Source organism: Triturus cristatus, chromosome 12, assembly GCF_964204655.1.
Source record: "Triturus cristatus chromosome 12, aTriCri1.1, whole genome shotgun sequence".
Taxonomy (NCBI): domain Eukaryota; kingdom Metazoa; phylum Chordata; class Amphibia; order Caudata; family Salamandridae; genus Triturus; species Triturus cristatus.
In genome coordinates, this window is record NC_140595.1 from 104176968 (window position 1) to 104195775 (window position 18808).

Consider the following 18808-nt stretch of genomic DNA (forward strand, 5'->3'; position numbering starts at 1 on the left):
TCTTCAAGTAGGTTACTAAAAGGATTCTGAAGCTTTAATGTGTTTTAGCTGGTTCTAAATCACCATCAACCCGTCCAACTAATTGGTCCATCGACCAAGTGGTGGAGTGCCTTGATGTTAAGGTTAGGATCCTATAGGCGTTGATGTAAAAATGTATATTCTGTAAATAAATTTTCCTTCCCTATAGGTAATAAGGTACCCCCCCACATGTCAAGCGGATTCCTCATTCCTCCTGTGTGCAGACTCGAGAGAGAAACGTATGAGTGTTGGTGTTATGGGCCCCACCAATGAATGCGTGTGTGAATGAGTTAGCGTGACGACGGGTCTGTGGTGCAGGGAGGATATGTAAGTTTTTCCCCCCTTTTCCGCTGGATCATTTGCATTTAAAACACCCTCATCATGTTCATTCCTTTGAAAGCATTGGAAAAAGTAAATAATTCACAATCCGAAGAGTTTATAATTGATAAAATCTCAGACACTCTGGATTTTCCAAGGGAGTGAAACTGCATTGATAAGAATCACACAATTTTGCAGTTGCAAACAGGTTCAGACAGTATGTTCTCTAATCAAACAGATACACAAGACCTCAGAGCCATTTCTGTCAAATAGATTTCGCTCCTTAAAGAAGAATTTTTCTGATTCTACTGCCATACTGCTTGTCCTTGACTTCCCCAGCACAGCCTTTGTGTTAAGGTGTTCGTTTGATTAATTAGCTTTGATTTGAGATACGCTTACAGTGTATTTTCACTCACTAACAATACCAAAATGACCTGTCTAGTATGGCGGCCCATTTGAGCATACGCACACCCGTGCGTGACAGAGACAACAAGAAACGTCAAAGTGCGCGTACGACGTAAGGGTATAAAAGCCCTTTGATGGCCACGTGACCTTCTCTCTGCCTCCAGCCGCCATCATGGAAGCCAGCCGCGTGCAGCCTATCAAGCTAGCCAGGGTGAGCGTTCGGAATGCGAAGGGGGTACAAGCGCTTTAGCTGTGGCCAGTGCTGAACGAGGACGTAGAATGGCAGTCTGCGTGGGAGGATATTTTTGGTAGTACGAAGTCCGGGACGGGAGAAACACCCAAGTTTGAGACGGCTTCCTCCCTCGGTTGGGAGGGTAATGTCGCTTGCATAGAGAAGAGGGAGGTGATCGACATAAATTGTGTGCAGGTTTTGTCCGCGGGCCGATTATCTCGCTTAATAGTTATCTGGCAGACCTTTATAGGCATATTTCCCACACTTTCCAAGTATATGTTTATCGGGATATGAGTAATCCTTTCCAACCCCCTGACAGTCTCCATACTTTATTCTGTAGGTTACCAAAGTCCTCGGCAGAACCGGCTCACAGGGCCAGTGCACCCAGGTAAGGGACCTGCCGTTTCTTCGGTATATCTTAACAGTATGTCTGTCGTTGCAATTTTCCTGTATAGTATGGTTATATTGACCGATTTATTTTCTACGCTAAACGGAAGGTTAACTTGTATCAGCGAGTACAGATACTATGTTTAAAAAAAATGTTTACATATATTTGTTTATATTGGCAATATTCCTGCTCCATCAATATATTTGGTGAAATGACAGCGCTTGAGATGTTAGGTGACAACTTCCGGTGACGTACGCTTGACTATGCTGTTGGTAGAAGACCAGCAAAAAGATTAAATCAAATGTGGGCTTCGCGAGATCCGTAGTGAAACTTTCATTTGCAGATATTGTTTGAGGGGAGAGGGTTAGGGGGAATTCCGTAGATTTAGAAAGTATTGTTTTGTGATAGTGTTTTGATGATTTGGCCATAGTCAAGACATCTGAATAAGAATATGAAAGCCACCCAGCGGAACGCTACCTGGCAGTGTTACCTTCCTTTTTACTAATCTACACTGCCATGTCTGCAGCAAGTATTTGTTTACAGCGGGACTGTGTGGGAGGAGCTGTAGCACACCAGAGGTCCTGCACAGCCAAGCTACAAGAAAAACATTCTTGTATTTTTGGGGATTGAGGGGGTACATGAAGTTAGATATCGCTGAATGTGTTAATTAAAATCGTGCTGGGGGAGTGTCCGAGGATTATGCCCTTGTTGTATATATTTTTTTTCGTTGTCCCAGAGTATGATTTGCCCAACATGTTGGTGCAGTAGATTGATTTTGTTCCTTGGCAGTAGGTGGTTATACAGTATATTCCTCGGTGAAAACTGTTCATTTTTTTTATTCTGAATGCTGCTTCATCGTATTTTTATTCTGAAAGCTGCTTCATCGTATTTACTTAAGTTATGTCTTGCCTATTAGAGCAGGCTATCCAATGGCGAAAATGAATTAATGTCAGTTAATGGATTTTGTCAGTTAATGGATTTTAGCATTTGTTGGGGTTTTCACTCGTTTGTTTTTTATTCATCGGCGTGGGGCAGTGGTTTTATTTTTGTTTGCCCCTCCCCTGAAGCAAGTATGCATTTCTTCTCCTACCACTAATAATTTCTGAAGCACTCATTTTTTAAAAACTTTTAATTCAGCAGCTCAGTGTTTTCCAACTGCCTCTCTGTACTGCTCTTCTCCCCACTGCTGCATGTTGCTCTTGTGCGTCTCCCACACTGTTGTGCCTTTCCTTGCGCTTCTTGCCAGTTTGCTTCCCACAACAGCTTCATGTTCCTCGCTAGCCTATGTGCTTTTAATGTTTCCACTCCATTTTTGCTTCTTTTCCATATTGCCTCATACTCTGGCACCCTCCGTGTTGCTACTGCTCCAACTATTCGCTCCTAGAAAATAAAAAAAATGCTTCCCCAATTTCGCTTGTATATTTGTTTTTTTTAAAGTTTTCTATAGTGCGAACATGACCCTTGCGGGTATTGGAGTGCTTTACAAATTTAGAAAGCAGGGTAGCAGAAACCGTAATATCAAATTCAGTAACAACCGAATATCAGTCCTGTCACTAATAACATAATCAGTTCCGACAACTACAAGTACCAGCCAGTGTTGAGCAGCAGGGTGGTAATGTTGGTACTGCTAGGGTGAGCGCACTAAAGTAGCTAGTGATAAAGTCATGCGAGCGACTGAGAACTAGATTTTTGGGATCTAGGGAAGAAATTTGTTCATAAGGAGCTCTTTGATTAAGTTTAAAGATACGATCGAGGGATTTGTTCTTACTTCAGGAGGTAATGTGTTATAGATTCTTGGGGCAAGCCCAGAGAACGAACTGTTGTGAGGTTTTGTGTGCAATATGAGGTTTTAAAAGAGGCATTGATGATCTGAAGCCACCAGAGTTTGAGTTTTTGGGCGAGCTGTCTAGGGGTATTGTGGTGGAGGGCTTTATGCAGCATGCAGGTGTCAGTGTTTTTTTTTTTTTTTTTTGTTTTCTTCCTTGCTTCGTTGATTGTGGGTTGTATCTTTTTGAGCCAGTGATGGGTCTAGCAGAGTTAAGTGAGGCCCATAGAGGAGCCCTTTTGACCTGGGTCTTCCAGATAGGGTTGCACTACTATAGTCCAGCCTGGGAATCATTGGGGCTTGTACTGCTTGCTTGAAGTCGTTGAGGGGAAGATTTTAGTACAATAACTCATTTGGTGAATTACTGCTTTGGTGGTGGCACTGATGTGCTTCTGCATGTTGAGATTCTTGTCAAGAGGTACTCCCAGTGATTTAGCAGAGTCATTGATTTGTGGCGTGTAGTTGAGGGCTGTAAATTTTCAGCCATTCTTCGATGACCAGTGATTGGTTGGGTGGGACAATTAGGAGTTCAGTTTTTTGATATGTACTATGGCTTAGACTTTAGTGGACATTCTTTTTAGTTGGAATGGAGCGATCAAGTAAAAAACAGCCTCCATGGAGTGAGTCTAGTGATTTGTTGGATCAAGGACACCTGGGAGCTCTTCAGGGCGAGTCAAAATGTTGTGACTTGAGAAAAGCCAGAGCATTCCCTTCTATGTTGGGCATATTCCTTTTCCAGATTCTGGGCTTGGATTGTTGAGCTGTGTTGGTTATCAAAACTTATGTGATGTGGTGGTCAGTCCAATCACCGGGCAGGATAGATTCCAGTTGAGTTAGTCTTTGGAATAAGATCTAGTGTTTGTGCGTGGGTTTGTCATAGAATTGTCACATTCAGGTTTGCGAGGAAGGTTTTGAAGCAGTTGACTGTTGGATCATTCGGGTCATTTCAGTGTCTGTTAAAGTCTGAGGAAGATTTGAGGGAAATACTGGTCCACGTTTGTTCCAATGATTCCCAGAATTTGTTCAATAAAATCCAAATTATCTCCTGGAGGATGGTATATCGTGTGCAGCTGGCAAGGGGATCTGTTGCATGAGATATCAAGGCCTAGGTATTTGCAGGTGGGTAAGACTGCAGTTTGTGCTTTTATGACTGATAATAATTTTTTTTTTTTTTTGAGAATTTGTAAAGCGCGGCTGTCACCATTGCAGGCATCCTGGCGCTAAAAGATCAGAGGAGACGGAAGTGAAAAAAACACAGAGTGAGAGCTTACAGGCAGACTAACAGGGGAACAACCAAGTTTTAATCCTTCTTCTGAACGGGAGGAGTTGGTTGAGGTGCCTAATCTCGATAGGAAGAGTGTTCTATAGTCTGGCAGCTGCCACCTCGAAGGATCTACCTCCGGCTCTGACTTTCCTGAATCTGGGTACGACTACCAGTTTGGCGTCAGAGGATCGAAGCTGTCTGGTTGGAGTGTACCAGGCAAATTTGGATTGTAAGGGGGCTAGGCCAGTGCCATGGAGAGCCCTAAAGACTATACAAAGGGCCTTAAATTGAATCCTCTGTCTTATAGGAAGCCAGTGCAGTTTTGCCAGGGCGGACGGTCCATGAGATCTTCCCAGAAGCCCCAGACCCAGCTAAGCAGCTGCTGATTGGACCCTCTGGAGCCTGTCCAGCAGGAACTCAGGGGACCCAAGCAGGAGGGCATTACAATAGTCCAACCTGCTAAGGATGATACATCTAACCACTTAGGCGCGGGCATGGGTAGGTAAGTGGCAGAACTTTCCTTAGGGAACGGAGGATGGCAAAACAGGCAGACGTTTTTTGAACATGCGTCTCCATGCTGAGCCTATGATCCAACATGACCCCTAGGTTACGAACTGATTCCACCGGCCGTACATTGGACCCTGATTCCGGGGGGCCAAAAGTTGTTTGGAAGCGGTCGGGGAATCCTAGTTCCGGCACTGAAGAGCACCTCCGTCTTCCCTGCGTTGAACTGAAGGGAGTTGTCCTTTAGCCACCGGGACGTGTCACGCAGACAATTGTGTAGGACCTCCACAGAGGTTGAGTCCTCTATTTCCAAGGAGAGGATCATCTGCGTGTCGTCGGCGTAGTTGATAATCCTGATGTTGAAGCTTTTGATGAGTAAAATCAAAGGTCTGAGGTATACATTAAAGAGTATTGGGCTGATTGCTGAGCCCTGAGGGACCCCATGCGTTACCAGGGAAAAGGCTGACTGGAAAGGTGGCATGGATACTACCTGCTGCCTATCCTGCAGAAATGAATGAAACCATTGTAGCGCAGTGTCTCTCACTCCCGCCTCTAACAGCCGCCTCAGTAGGATCTTGTGATTCACCGCGGCAGACATATCGAGCAGGATCAGGAACGCTGCCTGTCTTCTGTCTGCACGCCTTTGAAGCTCCTCCATAGCGGTGATGAGGGCTGTTTCGGTACCATGGGCAGGCCGAAAACCAAATTGGTCCCCATCTAGTAATGACGTCGGAGAGCGTCTTTCTAACTAGACGCTCAACTACTTTGGCAGGGAAAGGCAGCAGGGAGATGGGCCTATAGTTTTTTGAACAATCTGGGTCTAGGGAGGGTTTTTTTAACAAAGGAGAGACTAACGCCCGTTTCCAATGAGCTGGGACGGTGCCAGTCACCAGGGATTGGTTACAAATTTGGTGGAGTGTGGGGAATAGTTCATCCTCAAATTCCTTCCAGATTTTGGGAGGCACCGGATCCATGGGAGACCCGGAGGCGATTCCTCTAGCTAACTTAGTGAAGGCCTCATAAGTAAGTGGTGGGAACTTGAGTAACGTTTCCTTCGTAGCTGTGGCAGGGCCAGCCAAACGGTCCACCGGAGAACCAGGTCTCAGCTCGGAGGGAGGGACGAGATCCAGAGGAGTGTCCAGGTCTTTAAGGATGAGTTCAATTTTTTTCTTGAAAAATACAGCAAGGTTGTCACAAAGGTTTTGGGACGGGACGATCGCATTCTTGGAACACTCCGGATTGGTGACGCTATTTAGCATATTCAAAATACTCCTGGAATTGTTGGTGGTGTTGCAGATCAGAGGAATAGTATTCTGCTTCAGATTCTTGTAGGCAAGGACCTTAGTTTTCCACACCTCTTTAAAGGTGTCATTATAGTTGAGGCTGTGTATGCAAAAGATGCCTCCACCTGGTCTACTGGGTCTATCCAGTCTAGTAATACGAAGGTTGGGAGGGACTAGAATGTCCATGATCAGGCCTTGAAAAATCTGAAAGTTTACTAGACCTACATGTCTTGTGACTTTAACCTACTTAACCTTTTTGTAATGCTCTTTACCCATAAACTTGTTTGAAATGAGATTTTGGGCAAATAATGTAGAAAATGACGGCTCAATGAATTAAATTATCACATGAGCACCTTCAAATGTGCGAGTTCAGCATGTCTGGTGTACAAAAAAGAAACTTGTATTTTATAGACCAAACGTTTTTCCATATATAATACAAATCTAGCCACATATAGGATACACATGACCCCTGACTTTAAGTTCATTAACTGCATTTTCATCACTGGGGGGGCAGGGATGTTTCTCAAATCACGTTTACAAATGAGTGTGCTTTTTTTTTTTTTTTGCAAAAACAATTTATTGCATTCCTCAATTACAATTGCAATCCGCAATCTCCATCATATCGGTAGTCTTCTCCCGCAGATAGAAACCATTGCATAGTACAGTGTAGACCACGTCCAGCTACCAATGCACTGTCCCCCAACACTCCCCTAAGCAAATGCACCCTCCCCCCACCCACATGTCAGTGTGCCATAACATCAGGTACTGGGATAAGTCTTTCGTATAAGTAGCCGTGTTAGTGGCCGCGGGCTACTCCCCACCCCCATGGTCAGGCTCAGAGCAGAAAGGAGAAGGAAAGCCCCCCCACCCTCATGTGCAATCCATCCGGTGTCTCTCCACACCTACGCTTCTGCCGGCTGCTCCAGTGCTTCAGTGCCCTCCTCTGCTGCTGTACCCCACCCCTGGAGGTCAACCACTAGCGCTTCCCATGCATGTGCCATGCACAAATGATAGTGTGCTTTAGTTATGTATTTATTGAAAGTGTTTTTAAAAGGCAGATTTTACATTGACATGGCCAGACTTTCCCACAGACATGCAGCTTTACTGACCTATACAGTTTACAATGCTTGGAAATAGTTTCTGCAAATGTCATTTGCACATTACCAAGTAAAGGGTTATGGTTTGTTTTACTCCTATGTAACTTTGTTTGAATTGCACTGAATTACAAAAAATTTTTGTAATTCCTGATATATTTTGAAATTTGTAATTTACAGGCTATTTAAATGTTGTTAACCTAAATATCTGACCTCTTCAGACAGCTTACTTGACAAAAGCCTCTAACTCTAATAAGAGAAAAATAAACCTAATTTTCCAAGCTGCAATTAGTTGAGACAAACTGACATTTGACCTTTTCTTGAACGGACCACAAATGTGTCAAGATAAACAAGATTTTATGGCTTTTTTTTTTTTTGGGGCTCATTTCATTTCTGAATGAGCAGAACACCTGTTCCTTTCCAGTCTCGCCAGATAAAAACTTCAACCTGAGAATTTTACTGGCAGTTGAGTGGGTGCGTAGATTTTTCAAAGCCTGGTGGGTGCAGATGAGTCATTTAGCTAGGTTTCTGTTAGGATCAGAAGGTCAGTCATGGGAGGGGAGGGTCAGTAATATCTCCAGCATGATTTGCGGTGGGTCTGAGCAGTTTTGCATGCATTTCAACTGAGATTTGTGGTGTGCTGGGTTAGAATGGGAGGTTAACTTGTCTGAAGTTGACAGCTCTATGGTTTAGCCTAGGATCTCTGAGGGTTTGTCGTGATGGCATGGATAGTTCCTGATTTTCTGTTATGAGGATGAGGCGTTGTGATGGGAGGATTTGCTTATCGTTGACTGATAAAGGAGCTTTACATCTAGTTGGTCGTGAAGGCGTGTTGAGGTAGGGTCGCTTTCTCCAAATGCAATGTGCGGACAGGATGGAGGCAGAGGTCTGGTTGGCAGGGAGGTATGTTGGTTATGGCGGGGTGGTTGGAGGGTTGGTCATGGAGTATGCATCGTGTGGTTCCTATTAGGCCCCTGAAAGTTAGTCACTTTTGTGATGTGAATGAGTATGTAGGTCCACTTTGAGATCTTGCAAGCTTTTTCTAGTCTCATCCAGTGAGGTGTAGGGGCAGGTTGGCAGGTCTTGAGGCATTAGACATGGACGCATAGGGGATAAGGTAGAGTTGGGGAGTCGATATATATTGAGGGAAAAGGCATGAGTTATGGTGGATTGAGGGTAGAAGCATGAGTTATGGTGGATTGAGGGTAGAAGTAAAGTCAATCAGGATAGCTCGAGAGATGGGTGTTGAGGCATGCTGACAGAATATCATTTGGTGTTGATAGGGCAGTAGCATTCCGGGGATACGGAGGTTGAGGGGGAGTTAGAAATGGAGCAATCTGAGATTGCTGATTTCTTAAATTCAGAGAATTTTTTTTACACTTAAGGTGGCCATCTGAGGTCTGTAGGAGGATAATACCATTGTTGTAGATGGGGATGGCGACTGCTGCTTTGCATGCCAAAGGGGCTACAGGTAGAAACCATGTGTAATTTTCCTGATTGTAGAGATCCAGCGCATTGAGAACAGGACTTTCCTTCATTGTTTCTATAGAAAATGAGGTAACTTATCGCCCGTTTGGCTCAAAAGTAGAGGTCGGAAACCAAGGTCTCTGAATGAGATTTGAGGAATCTGTTTTGAGGCCTTGGATGCTGTGGGTTTTTTTTTTTTGTTTTTTTTTTATTTTAGATTTGGTTGGGAATTAATTTTATAGCATATTGACCCGATGGTTCCTTGGTGGTGATAGTAGCACTTTATGGATCCATGTCAGAGAATAGGTAGTGACGGGGGTGATATGAAATGTGGTTCTTTGGCCTGAGCTTCTCTCTCGGGAGATGGAGCAAGTTTAAGATCTTACTTACTGAAATGGTAATGGGGAGCAAGTCTTATCGCTCCATCTATGTTCCTACCATACAAATCCTTTTATTCATTTAATGGTGGTAGTTAGAGATGGTTTGTGGTATGGAGGGCCCAAAAGCTGGCAAATGGCTAATACTGGAGTGTTAAATGCGCATCATTACAAGAAGGTCGCCATTAGAGGAGTTGACTTATGATTGTTGCTGGGCAGATGTTAATAGGCTAGTTGGAGTCCTTTCTTTGTTTAAAGTTTGAAGAGCTATGCTTGGGACTGCATGTACAATTTAGGGCAGGGTATAGTTTTATATCGTATTTTTACCATTTATTAAGTGCATTAGACCAGCTGGGCATCAAAGTGCTATGAAAGGTAGAATTGGAGAGAAGAATGCAATTCAGCAACCATAGAAAGACGACCCTCCTGAAATAGGGATTAACTTATAAAAAGCCAAGTTTTCCCCTGATTATGAATCCTCCGATGCGAAGTAAGGCATCAGATATGCGCCAGAAGGGCCTTCCAGAGCCTAGCTGCTGCCACAGTAAAGGCTCGTTGCCCCCATCTTGCACTGAGGAACTGTTGCCATATACTGATCAACCGAACGCAGCAGTCTCTTCAGGACATACCCAAGCAGAGTGCATCTTGTTTGAGAGATCCAACTTTCTAAATCTGTTCTTGATAGTGTTGAGAACAATTTAAGTTTGAGTTGTAGACATGTTTCTGTGTGCACAACCTAAGATGTGTCGGTTGTCTGACATTTTGGTGCATCTTACTGACTGTTGTCCGCCCTGGGTTTTGGTGCAATTACTTGTCACTCTGTTTGACTCAAAGCTCTGCAGGTCTAGAATGGACAGAGGGCAAAACAGTTCAGTTACCTTTTTTTTAAGCTCCTGGTCTGCTTCAAGGGGCTACAGACTAGGTGTGGTTATGAGGTGACAATAAATAAAAAACATGAATGTTTGCCATATGTCATTGCATACTTGCATGACGTACATATTACTAGAATTGAGCCCTACATTAGAACTTGAGATATTGACTTCTCTCATCTTGGTATTTCTCTATCAACTCCTGTCATGATTTTGTGCACACTTTGATTCGGTCATTTGATTTGACCCGAACACTTGGTGTAGGCCTGAGTCTTGATAAAGTACCCATTGTAGATAAGGCGCCATGTTTTCCGTTTTTACAGATACAGACCGAAAACTATTAATCTTCCTGTCTGTATTCTTTTTAAATGTGGATAATTTTTTTTTTTTTAATGATTCTGAATGCTGTCAGTCATGACTGCCAGGCCAAAATCTGTGCGGATTGACGGGCAATGGATTATACAAATAAAGGAGCTTTAGTAAAGCGCCTCAAATAGCAGTAGATTTGCACAACCTTGATATAAAATGTGCAAGATTTCTTATAAGTGCGTAGTTTCACCTGGATGTGTGTATATATCATTGAACCTGTCGGGCGTTTAGGCAGGAGTGTACATTAAGTGGTTGAATGCAGCAATATACTCATTTCTGTTACTTTTTTCACAAAACCTAAAACAAATATGGATAAATACAGGTCAAATGAGCAAAAAAACATGGATAAATACACATGGAAATGACAAATATAAATACCATAAAACTGGGAGCCCTAATTATAGATTAGTTGACTGAGTTAAGCGGATTCAAATAAACCTAAATTAGTTTGCTTTCTCAGCAAAGCCTAGAGGATGGCGTATGTTACTGTTTTTGACAGATTTGTGGAGAACTCTGCTGTTCTGTATAGCTTGTCTATCCATAAGGTTCTGAGCTGCCGTTGTCCTCTACAAATTACATTGCCCTTTTTATGAAGGTTAATTTGAGAGAAACTGGAAATTTTGCCACTGAGTTTCGTTTAGGATAACATTAATTTGCACACCTTATTGAATATAAACACTGACAAATCCCACTAACCGCACACAGCCCAATGCCATGAAACAGTGGTTAATCCAGTCTGGTTGCCTAGTACAGATCCGCCCAAAAGAGTGCCCCCATACAAGATACACTAAGGTTTCATGACCATGGTGGTTGGTGACGTGCAAGTGTGAGCCACTTGGCTTGTTTATGGGGTTGTCAGATGCCCTTATGCGTTCTGTTGGTGACATGAAGTGTACCTTTGGGATCTCGACCATGATCGCTTTTATTTGGACAATGCCCATATTTTGTTCTTTAATTCATAAAACATGAGCATGTTCTGTAATATGCAGAATTTGTGATCTTTCTAATCAATTTGAATGTTTTAAAGCTCATATCTATAAAGTTCTCGTCTTATTAATGCAATGCAGGACCGATACTATTACAAATGCTACAGGCAGCGACTTTCCTGTGTGGGTGCGATACCAATGCTCCCAATAGTTTTAAATCAAAACTGGTCTTGTGTGCAACCTTATAGTTGGTGTGTTCTTTTTGTACATATGTGGCTAGGAAGTTTATCCATTGTTCTGCCCACAGAGGAGGGGTTCTGTGCCATTTTGGAAAATGCAATAGGTCTCACATTTACGAGAGTTTGAACTATTGGCAATAGCTTAAACTCTTGCAAATGTGAGATTTATTTCATTGCAAATATTTATTTACTAGCGTCCATGTCTCACATTCATGGAGGCCGCGCCCCTTTCTTTAGATTAGCTGCGTCTGAAGAAAGGGAGGGGCGCGTCGACATTTAGGTGAACTGTGGCATGGAGCGCTTTGACCAAAAAAGCATCTTAAATTGAAGTTTTTTTTTTTTTTTTTTTTTGTAAGTCACCATGCTGCGCTTTCACTTTAATAGCGGCAGCTCACCTTTCTTTAGACATAGCTTGCCTAAAAGGGGCGCAGTCTCCATGAATGTGAAAGAGCTGCATGGGCACTAGTAAAGTACGCACAGCCTCTATACTTAAAGTAGACCACGCTGCTAAAATAAACGCTGCTGCTATAGTTAAAGCGGACCGCCATTAGTAAATAAAATGAGAGCGGGCGTCGGGCTGTGCCGTAGTGGGTGTAATGGGGCGAATCATTAAAACGGAATAGTGCTCACAGCCAAGATAAAGTAGACCGTGTAACCAGACAAGTAAAAGGTCCAGTTGTTATGAGAGGTAACAAATGCAAACGAGGCGGTACCAAGGAGGGACTAACAAGCCTAATAGTGACTCTGAAGCCAGCGTTTTATGAAGGACCATGACACAAGCCATTTAAAAATGTGAGCGGAGAGTGGGTGGTGCTTCAAAGTCATACTCCAATACAGCATGCCTTGCAGCAGCTCATGTGCTGCCATGCTCGACCTAAAAAGGCATTCCTCTAAATATATTTGTCTGCTTGCTGGCAGCACCCTGTTTTGTCAGATGATTTGAAGCTTTTGCATTCTACTTTGCTTATGAATGGTTTGTTATACTAAACATGGGAGCAATAGGCACCATAGGAACAGCACATCAATTGGATATCCAACAATGTAGGAAAAAATAGAAATTCAAACACTTAAGCTGGAAATGTAAAATTGAGGCACAGAGTAATTACCCTAAACTTGTTAAGGACTGCAGGTTAATCAAACTGCTTACCAAGTAAAATTTGTTATACTCGTGTGGCTTTTTTTTTTTTTTTTTTTTGTTCTATTTGGTCGGGGGTCCATCATGGACAACAATCAGCAATTTGCAAATTGGACTTAGTCCTGTTTCAGAAACAACAGATGTGCATTTAATTTCAGACTGGTCACCTTCAGAGTTTGAAGACAAGCCAACCACGGACTGGTTTTGTCCTTTTTCGACCTTATTCGGGTGCTATTTTTATTATCCACTATGGCCTCTTCTCAATTTGCATAGTTTTTTCCGTAATGTACTCCCGAGCTCACGTTTAGTGTTTTTTTGTGTATTTGTATAGATTATTTGCCATGAAATGTAAGGTGGATGCCACTTAATTTGCGATTGTGACCCAGTGTAATTTGAAAACGTTTTTTCTCTTCCAATGTAGGTTCGGGTTGAGTTCATGGATGACAGCAACCGATCAATTATTCGTAATGTGAAGGGGCCAGTCCGTGAAGGAGATGTCCTTACGTTACTGGAATCTGAGCGTGAAGCAAGAAGATTACGCTAAAACATTACATTGATTTCAATGGTATGTACATATTGCCTGCATTTACTATACTTTGCTCTAAAGCAATAGTTGAAATTAGTTCTTGTATTCTGTTACTCTGAATGATATTTTACTTGGACGTGAAGAATGGGGTAGATGCGTTTATTTTTATTTTTGCAGTTTTTCCTTCACTTTCCTTCATTAATGTGCAGTTCAGCTTGGGGTGTAAATGTAGACTTTCTCTAAAGTTGTGAAGCGGCTGCTAATGTAAGATTGTGGATAATAAATTGACCTTGAGCCAGGTCCAGTGCAGTAAATGTTAGGAGTATGTCTGTTGGCCTGAACCAATTTTAGGGGTTTACATCCTGTCATACATATTGTACCCTTGGCTATGGTGAATGTAAAAAGTAAATGTAAAATCCTCATGTTGACTTGCGCCTTCCAGAGACTTGACACCGTGGCCATTTTTGTGGTGCATCGAGCATTTCTTGATTGGCAGATGTTGGTGTTTGAAAAGCTTTTCTTGAATTAAAATTGTTTTTGTGATTGGTTTGGAATAAACAGTTTTGCTTCTGATGGCTGTTGTCTATATGGGTGTGAGGCTGACATGATACTACTGTGCCAATATGCTTGTGATATTGACTTGAACAATTTCATGTTGATTCTTCTGTTTTATTTTCAGATCTTGCTACCAACTTAGACGTGAAGAAACATCTGATTGTTTGATATTCAAAACGCTGAAAGCATTTTTTGGGGGAAAATAAACTTGTTCAGTTTGAAGACGTAAAAAACGTGTGTCCATTCATTCCTTTGATTTTCCTGCTTTTGTCAATTTATTGTCTTGAAACTACGTTTTAGTCACTTTACATTCCTGTGGCAGGCATGTAGTTACAAATCAATGGGTAGCACATCACGCTATTGGTCATATAAATTGTGGCAAGAATGTAGTCCTGCGCGCTTAGGGTGCCATGATGTACAACTTCCAGAAGCAGTTAGTAAAACTGAACCCTCTAGACAGGTGAAAAGCTGCTAAGAGTTTGCTGGAATCAAGTCGTTGGACGCAGTACTCAATTGGACCATCATGCAATCCAGGTGGGTAGCGACCCAGATGCATAAGCTCCCCCCCCCCCCCCCCCCCCTCCCTCCCTCCCGAGGGTCTGCCTCTTCTCCCTGTGGTGGCCTGCACGTTGAAGGTTGCGAAGCCTCCCCTCTCATCTCTTGCCCATGTCTCCTGAAACATGCACACATCGTGGGTGCCCACAAACTGCCCCAATCTGGGCTGTGGTGTTTTTTTTTTATTCCAGCGATGTTCCAGGATAAAATCCTTAACTTGTGACCAGCGGAAGTATTACCGCCATATAAATCATGACAGTTGTTGTTAGGGCTACGGATGACAACTGGCCGTGCCATAGGGATGACTTTGACTTCCTCCATTATGGGGTCTGAGCTGGGGATTACAGAATCCAAAGGAGTTAAGGATGAATTATGCTTGGCTGGTCCTAACCCATGGTGATTAGGGGCTCCCCTGGGAGATCAGGGTTGCTGGACCCTTGATACGTATTCTTTGCTACTGAAGATCTGCTGTCAGTTGCCCATTAGTGTTCACCCCTGCGGCTGAAAGTTGGCTTTGGATCGTGGGAAGGATAAATACCATGTGTTTCAGAGTGCCCCGAAGAGTTGGCAGCCGGCGTGGCAGTAGGAGCCTCTGCCCTTCTGCTGCATGGTTGGGCAGCAGAGATTGAAGCCATCATGGACCCCTTTGTGCCAGTGCAAGATTGGATTATGCTATTAGTCTGAGCTACAATCTTTCCTCTTTCCTGAGACAGTGGAGTTACTACCAGGGGGGTTACCCTTACTGCTCGACCCAGTCTGTTGCCCTGCATCTAAGTGCTTGAATATGAGAGCAAGCTCTTCCTTTACAATAGCTCATCTGGTTCCCTAACTCCACCATCAAGTTCCTCACCCACAAAGGGCAATCAAAAGCGAACAGGGGATTGGTAGGAGGTTTGGTCGTTCCTGCACTGCTAGCGATTTCATCTGCCCTGTTTGTTATAGCTGGGTTTTTCCTTCTCTTAATTCCTGTTCCCTTTCCAGTCTTGCGATTGGCGGTCTTGAGAGTGGAGGTGATGGTGCCACCTTTACGAGTTATTGGCTTCACTGGAAGTTGTTGGTTGAGGATGACTCTGGTGTTCTAGACAGGGATTCTGTTTGTCTCTGTGGGGAACCAGGGGTGTTGGGGGAATAAGGGATTCAGGCCCAGGTCTAAATAGATCTGGAGTGAGACAGGTGCCTCTCCGTCAGTTCTATTTCAGTTGAGACCTCCCCAATAGCCCTCGGACGCATCCGGTCTATTGAGGTTTGGGGCAGTGGGGCCAGAATGGGGGCCTGGAGCCCTTATTTTGCTGCACATATGCGCCTGCCCATGTTCGATAGTAAGAATAGAAGAAAAACAATTACCCCTGATACAAGCCTATAAGGCATTGGGCCACCTAGGACACAGAACAAATGTTAAGATTTGGGATAGAAGATTTTACTACACGAGCTGTGTGCCAATAAAGATAACACTAAAATTGCAAGCTAAAAGTAATACGGGGTCAGACTGTGCATTTGGGATGTATCTCAATTGATGAACTACTTGATATGGAGCAGTTCTGCTGGTTTGTACCTGTGGGGCACTGGGTTACAGGTGCCCCAAGTCCGCCACCAGTCCAGCTCACGAATACAAGGAAGGAGCAACGCAACTGCGAGATTAGTTCAGTGTGCTGAGTGAAAACGACTAGATTAAAAGTCCCAAAGCAGTCTTACCAGAGTCTCTGGAGCGGAGGTGCAAAAGCCAAGGGGGGTGGCCCTGCCCTGCCTCTTCCTGGCACTGACTGACTGGTGCAGACAGGCCTGCCCTTGGCCCGGCCACTCCCGCGCAGCAGGAGCCTGGTGTTTATTTTATACGTGCCTCCTGGCGCAAAATGCTGGCATCGGTGGTGGCGGCGTCGTCAGGCCAGAAACAGCAGGACACTGCAGCAGTGATTACGTGCTTCCAGATCAAAATACGCAATGTTTGAGACTGTCTGGGATTTGTATTGACCAAGGCCACTGAAACCGGTTCTACTGTGCGTATTGTAGGGTAGTACTTTTTGATGCTTTGCCTCATTCAATTGGTGCTGAGCTTACAAATATTGTAGAATTTGTTGAAGCAGTTTCACTTGTTAGGTGTGGTCCACTTGAAGTGCAGAGTACAGTCTAATGGTTGGTATGTGTCACATGACTGGTGTCTCAGACATTACTATTTGCCCATGTCCGAGACACCTCTCATGTTACTTACACCAACGATTAGGCTGTACTCTGCACTGTACTTCTCCAGTGAGCAGCTTGTGAGCTACTGGTAGCTTTCTAGCTATCTAAGTAGCGCTCATGTGTGCAGCAGACTCTTGATTTAGAAACCTTTGCTTGGTTGAATTAATATATGTATACCAAAATTGAAAAGGTGCATTGGAGATGAAAATGTGTGTAATTTCAAAGCTTAAGACCTTTTTTTTTTTTTTTGGGGAGAAAAATGATGGGCTTAGTAAATTGTTTTGACTATTCCAGTGAAAAATCATCATAAGGGAGATTTGACTCGTATTGCCTTGGTACTGGGTGTATTACAGCTATGGCATTTATGTAATACCATGTTGAGACTTTTTTAAACTGATAATGTTAAAATCTTTTTTTTAACATTGCTGGTGGCCACCTTGACTGGTACGGAGGTGATCACTGCTTTTAATCTGGCATGGTGTTTTTGCTAATGTAACCATGTCTGATACGCTTGCTATTACACTAGTAATAGCAGCTTATGATTCATTTAACATAGCATTGTTTTATTTGTAAAGCGCATGTTCACTCTGAGGTATCTTGGCACTGAATAATAGATGTTTGTTAGCCAGCAGTACTCATTTTATCGACCGTCTCTTTTGAAGGTGTTCTGGTGGAGGAATTTTCGCAAATATGAATACAATTTATGATATTAAACTGACATGTCTCAAAGAAAAGCCAAAAGATCACTTATCCAAGATAAAGCCTTTTATCTCTTTTGGAACAGAAGGTGTACATTTTCATAGCATAACGTTGTATTGAAAAGTTGGAGTGAAGTTTCATTCATGGCGCCCAACTAGTTTGTTAAACAACCTTAAACTCCAATTCATACTTTAATGTGACGAAATGGCTTGTTCAATTACAGTGCGTCTTGAGCAAGTAACCTTGAACTTGTACTTGAAACACCCTTCCCTCCTGAGAGAACAATTATGGTGTGCCGCAGCGGCCAGGGTGCACACTGAAGCTGGTACTCTGGGGCTCACGGTTCGATCGCCGGCGGCAGGTTAGCCCGGCACCATGTGACTCTGGGCAGTAGCTCGCTTAATCTTCCCGACTGACCCCAGCGCCTTGACACCCTCGGCTAATAGTTCGTGCTCTACAAATACTGGATTTCATATGTATTCTACCGTAGCTGAGACGGTTTTCGTTTAAATAAAGACATGCATTTTCGACAGCATTTAATGAATATTTGTGTGGTCTAGTTCTGCTAACCGAAGCATGCCTAAATTGTTAGCCATCTTTCCAGTGCCCCCTCTATCTTTTGTGCAGCATCCTCCCGCCCCCCCCCCCCACCCCCCCGTAGGGGCAGGTCATGGACTGGACGCAATAATGCTTCGTTTCCATACCCTCTTCTGGTCCCCTCTTATAGGACCTGTAAGTTCCCCCCCCCCCCCCCCCCCTGCAGTGGTGCATCTAGACCAATCCAAAACGTATGCAGTGTCAGAATTTCTAAAACCACATCTAGGGCATCCAAACTCACTCCCATACATCTGTTGCAGTCGGCCGGGGGTGAGGTAGGCTATGCAAAATGTTTTAGATGTATTGAAATTTCGCATTGCAGGAAAAGTTACGGGGTTAAGTGCCCTGTCCCATTCGTTTTGGGGGTAAGCTCAACCAATGTCTTGCTCCCAGTGTAGTCTTGTCAGCTGCATAAAGTCGTTTGGGTGGATGGTATCGCACGTGTGAACCACGTGATAAGGTGTCGACCCGCACCCATCAAATGGATTCCATGCAGCAACTGGTGTCAAGTCCCGTGTCCATGATGTGCCAATGTTCTAATTCGTCCAGTAGCATATGATGCACTAGGAAGTGACCTGGAGGGATGCCATGATATTTGCATTGGTGTTTAATGAGCACCGTCTTGGAACAGGGTGCCTATTGTATCTACCCCTCTGTCTCCAGAACTCCACCCCCTCCCAAGCAAGTCCCTGAAAGAACATATAGATCCTACACAGATTTCTGATGCATATGGCGCCGGAGCTAAACGGAGGCTTCTGGTATAACTAGCATATGCTATGGTCCATAGCTTAGAGTGTGGGGGGAGATTACCGGCCAGTAACTGCAGCTCATGCATCATTTGAGCAGCTTGAGCCAGCAAGGGTTATGCCAAGTTTGGCCAAGTGCCGGCCTGCCACCCATCGCGATGGCCACTGCAGCTGTTCCACTAGGTAATAATGTTTGAAGTTGGGGGCACCTAAGCCTCCCATGGCAGTTGAAGCTTCTG

General features: G+C 43.8%; 1 protein-coding gene across 1 annotated transcript; it reads left to right on the forward strand.

Moving 5' to 3' along the window:
* The first annotated feature begins 825 nt into the window (after window positions 1-825).
* RPS28 (ribosomal protein S28) lies at window positions 826-14027 on the forward strand. The gene is made up of 4 exons (XM_085638168.1): window positions 826-952; window positions 1314-1361; window positions 13135-13278; window positions 13919-14027. The coding sequence occupies exons 1-3, from the start codon at window positions 914-916 to the stop codon at window positions 13255-13257; spliced, it is 210 nt and encodes a 69-aa protein (XP_085494294.1). The 5' UTR covers window positions 826-913; the 3' UTR covers window positions 13258-13278; window positions 13919-14027.
* The last annotated feature ends 4781 nt before the right edge of the window (window positions 14028-18808 follow it).